Here is an 11,269-nt window from a genome sequence, read left to right as displayed (position 1 = left end):
CTGAGGTTTGTGTTGCTAGATGCCAATTCTGGTTCTGACTGACCTAGATACCCAAGCCTCTTCGCCCATATATTTTTATACACCCAAGATAGATAGATTAAAATAATAAGACTTCCATCTTTCATTTCAAAAATACCATCAGAGACGTCCAAATCCTTAAATTTGGGCGTCCCTGGATTTGGACATCCCTAGACATGAATGTCTCTGACTTTCGGCGATTTTTGAAACCAAAGATGTCCATGTCAAAAACGTCCACATGCAAGCCATTTGGACATGGGCGGAGCCAGCATTTGTAGTGCACTGGTCCCCCTGACATGCCAGGACACCAACTGGGTACCCTAGGGGGTACTGCAGTGGACTTCATAAAATGCTCCCAGGAACATAGCTCCCTTACCTTGTGTGCTGAGCCCCCCAAAACTCACTACCCACAACTGTACACCACTACCATAGCCCTTACAGGTGAAGGGGGCACCTATATTGGGTCCAGTGGGTTTGTGGTGGGTTTTGGAGAGCTCGCTGTTTCTTCCACAAATGTAACAGGTAGGGAGGTATGGGCCTGGATCCGCCTGTCTGAAGTGCACTGCAGTACTACTACTACTATTTAGCATTTCTATAGCACTACAAGGCATAAAACTGCTCCAGGGACCTGCTGTCACGATTGTGACTATTTTCCATGTCTGTGCTCACTTTGCCCCCTGGTGGCTGGACCCTGTGGTTGCTATAGATTGTTTTCTTGCTGTTTCCCAAGCATGTTTCAGAAGTAATTTCAATCCGGTTTGGATCTTCCTGCTTGCCAAACTTGCTTGGGTTGTTTGGAACCAAGCAGCACCCTTACTGGTGATCTCAGCTGTGAGATTGCCTTTATTAACCAGCTGGGAACTTTCTAGTTTGCCTTTGCAACACCAAAGGTCTTCAGGTCAGTTTGTATGCAGTTTGCATTTCTGCCTTGCCTTGTTTCTAGTTGGTGTGCCTGTGGCACTTGTTTGTTCTTGTCTAGAGTTCTGTTGTGTGTTTGTGTGACCTTGTGGCTATCTGTTAGCCTTTTAGCTTTCTGCCTTAGTTCTGTTGTTTGTCTGTGTGGCTGGCCTTGAGTTCTGCCTCCATCTTGCCCATTACCTTTAGTTCTTGTCCTGTCTGAGCTTAGTCCTGTGTTTGTATTCAGCTTCAGTCCTCCCCTGCTCTTACCCCTTTACCCTTAGCTTTAGTTCCAGCCCTGCCTGTGTATCTTAAACCCTGTCTCTGCCAAGCTTGTCTGTATATCCTGAGCCCTGCTTCTGCCAAGTTTGTATGTATACCCTGGCCCTGTTTCTGTCTATTTTATTTATTTATTTATTTATTTATTTATTATTGCATTTGTATCCCACATTTTCCCACCTATTTGCAGGCTCTATGTGGCTTACATAGTTTTGTTAACATTGTAATTCCAGGATATCAGAAACTGTTAGTATTGTGCAGAGATTAAGTAAGGGAAGAAAGAAGAAGGAAGGGAGTGATTAGGGTAATTATAGAAGGTGGACTTTCATAACTAAGTGGGTTGATGAGGTGGATTAGTGAGGCTATAGGTTCTCATTGTAGGCCTTGTTGAAGAAATATGTCTTCAGAGATTTGCGAAAGATAGTTGTTTCTTCGATTGTTTTCAGGTCTGTAGGTAGTGCATTCCATAACTGCGTGCTCATGTAACAGAAGGTAGTGGCATGCATCAGCTTGTATTTTAGTCCTTTACAGCTGGGGAAGTGCAGATTGAGAAATTTGCGGAATGATCTTGTGGCGTTTCTGGGGGGTAGGTCCACGAGGTTTAGCATGTAGCCTGTCTGTGAATCCTTCACTCTGTTTTAGTCAAGCTTGTTTCAGTATCCTATACCCCGTGTAAGAATCCTGAGTCCTGATTCCTGTTTTAGTCAAGCATGTTTAGTATCCAGTGTCCGGTGTGAGAATCCTGTTGTTCCAGTCAGTCTGGTCCAGCATTTCTTGTCTACCAGCTCCGTCCTCTAAGTCCTGCAGGCCACCCGCACCTAGGGGCTCAACCTCTGGGGAATGGTGGTCCGCGCAGATGAAGTCCGGTTGCTCCAGTCCTGTTATTCCAGTCAAGTCCGTTCCAGCATTTGGTTCCAGGACAGCCAGACCAAGTCCATTCCAGCATTTGGTTCCAGCCAAGCCAAGTCTATTCCAGCATTTGGTTCCAGTCCAGCCAAGCCAAGTCCGTTCCAGCTCCATCCTTGCTCGTTTGTCCAGTCCTGGTTGGGGGATTTTGTCTGCTGCTGCCGCTCCGCAACAGTATCCCAAGGGCTCACGTTATTCCAGTGTCTGAGAGCCTGAGACCATGACACCTGCATAATGCCGTTATATCGCTCCATGGTGCGACCGCATCTGGACTATTGTGTTCAGTTCTGGTTGCCTCATCTTAAAAAAGATATAAAGGAATTAGAGAAGGTGCAGAGAAGGGCGACGAAAATGATAAAAGGGATGGGACGACTACCCTATGAGGAGAGGTTAAGAAGGCTAGGACTCTTTAGCCTGGAGAGAAGGCAGCTGAGAGGTGATATGATAGAGGTTTACAAAATAATGAGCGGATAGAGCGGACAGATGTGAAGCATTTGTTTACACTTTCTAACAATAATAGAACCAGGGGACACAAGATGAAATTAGAATGTGGTAGGTTTAAAACAAATCAGAGAAAGTTTTTCTTTACTCAGCTCGTAGTTAGACTCTGGAATTCATTGCCGGAGAAGGTAGTGGCGGCAGCTGGCCTTGCTGAGTTTAAAGGGGGTCTGGGCGGATTTCTGAAGGAAAAGTCCATTGATCGTTATTAAATTTTGGGGTTTTTGCCAGGTTCTTGGGGCCTGGATTGTCCGCTGTTGGAGACAGAGTGCTGGGCTTGATGGACCTTTGATCTTTTCCCAGCGTGGCAGTGCTTATGTGCTGTCAAGGACCTGAGTATGACATCTGAGGCTGGCACAAAATATTTTTAAAGATGTTTTTTGATAGTGGGAGGGGGTTAGTGACCACTGGGGGAGTAATGGGAGGTCATCCCTGATTCCCTCCGGTGGTCATCTGGTCATTTCGGGTACCTTTTTGTGCCTTATTCATAATAAAAACACATCCGGGTGAAAACATTCAAGTGTTCATCAGGGACATCCTTGCTTTTTTCGACTATGGGTCAACGACGTCCAAGTGTTAGGCATGCCCAAGTCCCGCCTTCGCTACGCCTCCAACACACCCCCTTGAAATTTGGACGTCTTTGTGACGGACTGCAGTTGTAGACGTCCAAAATCGGGTTTTGATTATACCGATTTGCACGTCTCTGGGAGAAGAACGTCCATCTTCCAATTTATGTGGAAAGATGGACGTCCTTCTCTTTCAAAAATGAGTCCAATAGTCTGTTTAAACCAGCCATTAATAAGGTTGGATGGGTAGGGTTAGAGAGGAGCTAATAGTTATGTAAGTAATATCAATATTTTTGCTGGTACCTGTATAACTACATAGATAAATGTAAGATAGCGCAAAAGTTCTAAATCACTAACAACCATCCAGTAGCATCAATCCCGTTGTCAGTCAAACTGATGGAAAGCATGGTAGCCAAACAACTTTACAAAATATATAAACAAATTCTCAGTGTTACACGAATCACAGTCAGGTTTTCGCCCCTCCACAGCACAGAGATAGCACTACTCACTCTCCTAGCCAAAATCAAGCAGGAAATAGCAATAGGCAAAAATATTCTCCTCCTCCAATTCGACATGTCTAGTGCATTCGACATGGTAAACCACAATATATATTAATAAGAGTACTAGATAAGTTCAGGATTGGTGGAAACATACTTAGCTGGATCAAGGGTTTCCTAACCACAAGAACATACAAAGTAAAACCAAACTCAAACATATCATCACCATGGAAAGCAGACTGCGGAGTACCACAAAGATTACCGCTATCACCGATCCTCTTCAACCTAATGATGACCCCACTAGCCAAGTCCTTATCCAACCAAGGCCTTAGCCCCTTCATCTATGCAGACGATGTAACAATATACATTCCTTACAAATCTAAACTGACAGAAATCACTAACGAAATCAAGATCAGCTTGAACATCATGGGCTCTTGGGCAAATGCATTTCAACTAAAACTCAACAAAGAAAAAACACACTGTCTTATCCTCTCATCCCAACACAGCACGGAAAACCCCACAATTATCAACACCCCAGATTACACCCTCCCTATCTCAGACAGCCTGAAAATCCTCGGCGTTACATTGGACTGCAACCTAACACTAGAGAGCCAAGTGACATCCACAACAAAGAAAATGTTCCACTCATTGTGGAAACTCAAACGCGTGAAACAATTCTTCCCGAGGGAAACATTTTGCAACCTGATACAATCAATGGTACTAAGCCATTTACACTACTGCAATGGAATGTATGTGGTATGCAAAGAACAAACATTAAAGAAACTTCAGACCGCTCAAAACACGGCAGCTAGACTTATCTTTGGAAAAACGCGATTTGAAAGTGCAAAACCCCTCTGCGAAAAACTACACTGGCTCCCACTCAAAGAACGCATTGCTTTCAAAATCTGCACTCTGGTTCACAAAATTATCTATGGTGAAGCCCCGGGATACATGACAGACCTGATCGACCTACCAACTAGAAACACATCTGAATCAACACGAACGTGCCTAAATCTGCACTACCCAAGCTGCAAAGGACTCAAATACAAATCAACTTACGCATCCAGTTTCTCCTACATAAGCACTCAACTGTGGAATGCATTACCAAAAGCCTTGAAAACTACATACGACCACCTAAACTTCCAGAAAAAAAAACCCTAAAAACTAACCTATTTAAAAAGGCATACCCTACCAATCCAACATAAATGCCTGATCTCTGCAACACAACAAAACTAAAGTACGTAATGGACATAACACAACTCTTCCGTTGTACGATTCCCTAATATGGCTGTGCCACATGAACTTTATCTTACCACAATATCACTTTGTATTTGTTTACACCGGAGTCTGCAAACACCTCTCCGGTACTGTGTAAGCCACATTGAGCCTACAAATAGGTGGGAAAATGTGGGATACAAATGTAATAAATAAATAAATTCAGGTAGTTAGCTATACAGGTGATGGTTGAATGTCAGCTACTACTCTCATGACCAAAAAAAAAAAGTGCTTAGTCTCCCTGATTCCCTCCTCTACTCAGGTCCCAATCTCTTCCCCTGATCAAGTAAAACACCTCTACTTCTTCTGTATACGGGATAGCCCCACCTCCCCCCAGTCAGGGCCTACCTGCAATTTATGATCAAGGTAGGGGGCAGGAGCCTATCCCCCCTCCACCCCCCACCCCCGGACAGGGCCTACCTGCAATCCATGATCAAGGTAGGGGACAACTTGCTCCAATCCTTTGTAGCTGCCTCAGGAAAAAGGCTACCATGACTTCTCCCAGCAGCCTCACAGTACAGTACCATGAAGCTCCCACTAGAGGTTGCAGCATCCATTTTCCTGAGGCAGGAAGAACTGGGCTTCACTCTTGCCCCAATCATCCCTGCTGGACCACCAGGGATTGCAAGTAGGGGGCACGGTTGCCAGATGGGCGGTTTTCCCGCCCAATTGGGCGGTTTTCCACAACCCGCCGCAGGAAACTTTTGCCCGCGGCGGGTTGCGTTTTTTTGGGCTCGTTTTGGTTTTTCTGTGCGGGTTTTGGGGCGGTTTTTTGGCCGGCGGGGGTGGGGCTAATGGCGTCAGAGGCGGGGTTTGTGATGTGTTGGGCGAGGTTTGCTGACGTATTGGGCGGGGCGATGACTGCAGGGGCGGGGAGATTACAGAAGGGGTGGGGCTGATGACGGCGGGGGCGGGGTGATGACGGAAGGGGTGGGGTTGATGACGGCGGGGTGGGGTGGGTGTGGTTTTTGGGCGGGTTTTTGACGGTTTTGTGTGGGAATTTTTTTTTAAATCTGGCAACCCTGGTAGGGGGGCCTATCCTGCATGGAAGAGGGATGGAAGCGGGGTGGGAGTGTTTTGCCCTATATTTTGTTGACAATGCAGACCCACTATGTACTGTAATCAGCATACTGGATCTCTAAATATTGATCTGTTTCAGAGCAGAAATGAGTGCCACTGAATGTAATTTGATTAATAGATCGTAATGCTTGTGACACAATATTCTGGTTGTTTATGTTATGAGATCCCTTTGAAATGTAAAATTAATAGGTGTACTCACTAGGAAAATAATGTAATCAGTTGTATGAAGAATTAATTTAGAAAACGGAACACAAACATTTAATTATTTTTTATTCACAAGACCCCTTAAAATTAGGCCTCCAAGGGATTCAGAAAAAAAAAAACAATAAAAAAGATGATTGCATTCTGAATCAGCAAACTACACCCATTTCTTTGTTATCCAGACAAGTCTGATTTTGCAGGGAAAGCCTGTTTAAATTTTGCATATTTAATACAGTATTTGTATGTACAAACTCAACGGCATGCATGATGTACCACATGCCATGGTAGTTTAAAGTATTGCAGTACCATACCATAGAATACAGACTGCCTATTTAAATACAACTGAAAATACATAATACAAACATTTCTTTTACATTCTTTGAGGTCAAATATATGGATCAATATTCAAAAATACTTATCCAGATAACAGCACCTGCTATCCAGGCAAGTGCTGCTGACTGCACTGTTCACAGGCAATATCTGAACAGTGATGCCTCTGAATATCCTTACAGACTGTCTCTGTGGATAGTGCCATGGTAGAGTGTGGATGGATCCAAAACGGTTCTAAAACTTATTTGGATAGTGGCAATATTCAATCTGCTATCTAGAGAACTTAACACAGAGGGCTGTCCTAAGTCATCCAGATAACAGACTGAATATTGTCACTGTTCAGATAAGTCCCAGCACTGACCACTTTATTCAGATATTCTGAGCCCCATCACTATTTGGATGGTGGTGTTGAATATCAGGATATTTTTTGACCTCACAGCCAGTGTTTAAAGAATGCTGACTTTGATAGCTGGATATTGATCCAATAGCTCCTTAGTTTATATTCATCCTTCAGATAAAGTTTCCATACCTTTCGTTTAGCAGTGACACTCTTGAAAACAGAAAAGGAAAGTAATATTCAGGCCAGCCCAACCATTAGGCAAGACTAGGCAATTGCCTAGGGCAGCAGCTTTTTTTGGGAGGGGGGGGGGAGGGCAGCTGCAGTCAAAGCAAAACAATAGATCCTGACAACCACACAAATTTAAAGAACCATCAATGAAGAATGGTTGAGTGAGTTTCAAATAACCCATTCCCTGGGTGAATGGAATTTTGGAAATTGCCTCATTATTTATATGTATGTGATCTATAAAGCGAGCATATCTTTGGAGGGGCCTGATTTGAGGGGGTTGCAAAGCTGAAGGTTTGCCTTGAGCACCCAGTAACCTTGCGCTGACCCTGAATGTTCATGATACATATGTGGTAAGTAAAACTTGAGCAGTAAGCTTATAGTTCTGCTATTTACCTTTTTCTTGCAAGCAGGGGCATTATAGCAGAAGGAGTAGTGCACTGGCTGCATATTGCTAAGACAGGAGGCATGCTAATTCCAACTGTCTAGCAGAAGATTGACCTTTAGGTGAATCTAGAGACATTCTCCGTTTTTGGGGTTTTTTTTCCATGCAGCTACATAATTGATTCAGACCCTGCCCTTGTCTTGTTCCATGCTTGAATTACATGCCAGCCTAGTATATAAGGCATACCATGTGCAAATTGTAGCTTGGCTTTCAGAATAAACAGTGTAAACTAGTTCCAAGCAAGACTTTGTTGTCTAGTTGTGCATATAGGCTCCTGTTTACAAAACCGCGCTAGCAGCTGGCGGTACGGTACTGCCGCTTGGCAGCCACTAGCACAGCTTTGTAAACAGGGTGGTAATTTGTAAGGAAAATGGGCTGTTGCAATTCACAGTTTGGTAGAAATTGATGTAGATTGTAGTATCTACCCGCAGAGTTACTAAAGTGCATCTAATTAACTCCTGGACTACAAATAACTCTCCTAACATTAATAAATGTAAAGTTTAATACAGCATTAAAGTTTTGTTCAAACTGTACACTACATGCATACAACATGTTCACAGTGTTTTAATTTTAAAAATAATTTTAAAAGACACTGTAATGCAAATTTGAATCTTCATTCTTCTTCAGTGGTTTTAAGCACCGAGTCCTCTCCTAGGATTTTGCAAAGTTCATTCAGTCGTTGCTGCATTTTAGGAATTCCTGCAAGTTGTGATTCTAGTCTTTGCTTTTCTTCACTTAGTGATAAACGGGTAGCAGTGTCCAAATGCTCAAAATGCCAGCCTCCTTCCCCATCAAACTGCAGTAAATGTGTGTGGTATTTCCTGTATGATAACATTGAGATTATTATATTACACAAGAAAGAAAGTTTAAAAGCATGAAAATGTATGTTTATCCAGTATTCCAAGTACTGAGACTCATTTTAATTCTAATGATATAGTAATAATTAATATACAAACAAAAAAATAATAGGTGATACCTTTTTATTGGAATAACTTGGGCAAACCGCTGAAGGGATTATAGAGCTGGGCAGTACGGGAGCAATTCCATAAAAGAGTGGTTCCATTTAGGAACTCCGATAAGGGAAGGTGAGAGTCTATTTTCTATGAACACTTGGGCATCAAAGTACTCAACTACTAAATAATAGAGGGCATATACCTCAAAGCCCCCCAATACCCATAATATTTCTCAGGGCTAATATCGAGGCACCTTTTCATATCATTGGTCAACCTATCCACTCCATCAAAATCCACCTGAAGCTATATAAATGCCCATTTAAAAAAAATCATATACAGGAGAAAAAAAGACCTCAAGCTTATTTTAAATGCTTCTCAATCAAAGATTGTACTCTCAAATTTATTTGAGTCCTTATTTAAATCCTAAAGAAAGTTCTTCCCAGGTGCTACAAAAGTAAGTTGCAGTTGCTTAGCTTATTATAAAGGGTCCACGTCTTCAACCCAATGTAGTACTGTAGCCTCAAATCCACCTGCTGAATCTTCAAATGTTTCTGGAGCTCCAATCCAAATTTTTTTTTTAAACAAACTATCATTAATCTTTGATTGAAAAGTGTTTAAAACACGCTTGAGGTCTTTGTTTCTCCTGTATAATGATTTTGTATTTTTTTATGAGAGTTTTTTTTACTTCAGGCAGTTTTTGATGGAGAAATTGACCAATGATATGAAGAGGTGCCTTGATATTAGCACTGTGAAATAGTATAGGCACTGGGGGCTTTGAGGTCTATATTCCTCTATTATTTGGTAGTTGAATACTTTCTGTGTTTAACAGCTTCTCATCATCGGCTTTACTAGAGCAAAACTGATTTGGTGTTAGAAGTATTCAGTGCATTTTTTCTAGTAAATAAGGTGCCGATACTCAAATGCTAGGCCACTCTTCAGGCGTAGGGTGATCGCTGAGGGTCCCACCCCACAATAGCCAGGTCCCCTGCAACCAGTCACAGAATATATGACAAGGCAGAATTGGTGTGTAGAGCCTGAGCTCTTTCATCAAAACTTGGGGTTCATGGGTCAATTTTAGCAGACAATGGAAAAGGTGCCGGTATTCAGTACCTCTAAGTACCCCTTTAAAAAAGCCCAGGAAGTATTACGTGTTTTGCTGCCCTTTTATGGATAGTTTCTGTGATTTCAGTTACCCAATGTTGGTTGAATAAATGTACATCAGGACATGCTAGGGAGATAGGGTTCCTAGATGAAATCAAAGACTGCTTTATGGAGAACTGGTTAAAGAACCAACAAAAGGGAGCCATTTTAGATCTAGTCCTTAGTGGGCCACATGTCTGGTGCAAGAGGTAACAGTAATGAGGCCACTTGACAACAGTGATCATAGCAGATCAGATTTGATTTAATAACTGGGATAAGTGCACAAAGGAAATCCAATATGATAGCATTTTACTTCCAAAAAGGAGACTATAATAAAATGAGAAAAATAATTAAAAAAAAACACTTAGAGGAGCAGCTGCAAAGGTCAAAAATGTACATCAGGTGTGGATGTTGTTCAAAAATACCATCCTGGAAGCCCAGAACAGATATATTCCATGTATTATAAAAGGTGGAAGGAAGGCTCAATGACAGCTGGCATGGTTGCAAAGTTAGATGATGGAGGCATTAGAGCTAAAAGAACATCCTTCAGAAATTGGAAGAAGAATTTGACCGAAGATGACAGGAAAACATATAATTAAAACCTTTTTTTTAGGTATATTAAAAGAAAGAAGCCGGTATAAGAGTTAGTTGAGCCGCTAGATACGCACAAGGGGTTAAAGGGAAACTGAGGGAGGACAAGGCCATAGTGGAGAGACTAAATTAATTCTTTGCTTCAGTTCACTGAGGAAGATGTGGGGGAGATATCCATACCAGAAATGGTACTTAATGGTGGCAAGTCAGAGAAAATGAAACAAATCTCTGTAAACTTGGAAGATGTAATGGGCAATTTGACAAATTAAAGACCAGCAAATCACCTGGACCAGATGGTGGTGGTGACTGCTGCAAGGAGGAGATTTTATCAGTCCATGCTTTGGCAAGGGAATCTAATGGGAGAAGAGATGGTGTGTAGGAAGGGGGGCATGGAAGATGTAGAAGCAATTGTGCAAAGTATGGTAAATTTTGCTAGTCTTGTTGGATGTGGATTTCATAAGGCTTGGAGAAAAAGCTGTGTTTGACTGCATGAATTGCCAAGTGAAGTTCTCTGTACTTAAGAAGGAAGAAAGAGGGAGAACATTTCTTCTACCACATCTGACTTGTGAATTAAGAAAATGGAAACCAAGATGGTGCGAAGCAGAGAATGTTTTCTGATCAGCTATGGTGTCAATGGTAAGGGAAAGTGAAGAGTGGAGAGAGGTGACCTGCCTAAATGCAGCACTCTAGAGCATAACTTACAGTATTCTGTAAGTTATGCATGTAAATGTTGGTCCCACCTGTGTCCATCCTCCTGTCCTGTCAGCACCACCTTGCATTTACGTGTTAAACAAGTTGTGTGTATCATTTATGAATAGCACTGAACGCGCACCTAGCACGTAAGTGTACACTTACCTGCATAAGTACTAGTATTCTATATTTGAAGCACACAAATGTCACTTAAATTTAGGCACTGAATTATACAACAAGGGGGTTAATTCCTATAACTTGCCCATTCCTCTCCTCATTCCCTTAACTATTACTTCAGTTGCAGGGGTGGCCCCTACCCCCACCAGCGCCCAGTTTGA

The 11,269-nt window shown here is 42.3% G+C and overlaps 1 protein-coding gene across 1 annotated transcript in view; it reads right to left on the bottom strand.

Moving 5' to 3' along the window:
- Positions 1–7,172: 7,172 nt before the first annotated feature.
- The window catches only part of ABCD2 (ATP binding cassette subfamily D member 2), a 77,329-nt gene continuing 73,232 nt past the window's right edge, over positions 7,173–11,269 (bottom strand). The window contains exon 10 of the mRNA XM_030217131.1: positions 7,173–8,378. Coding sequence (XP_030072991.1) covers positions 8,171–8,378 — 208 coding nt within the window. The 3' untranslated portion in view covers positions 7,173–8,170. The remainder of the gene's footprint in view (positions 8,379–11,269) is intronic.

Source organism: Microcaecilia unicolor, chromosome 10, assembly GCF_901765095.1.
Source record: "Microcaecilia unicolor chromosome 10, aMicUni1.1, whole genome shotgun sequence".
NCBI classification, from domain to species: domain Eukaryota; kingdom Metazoa; phylum Chordata; class Amphibia; order Gymnophiona; family Siphonopidae; genus Microcaecilia; species Microcaecilia unicolor.
This window is presented reverse-complemented; position numbering and strand designations above follow the sequence as displayed.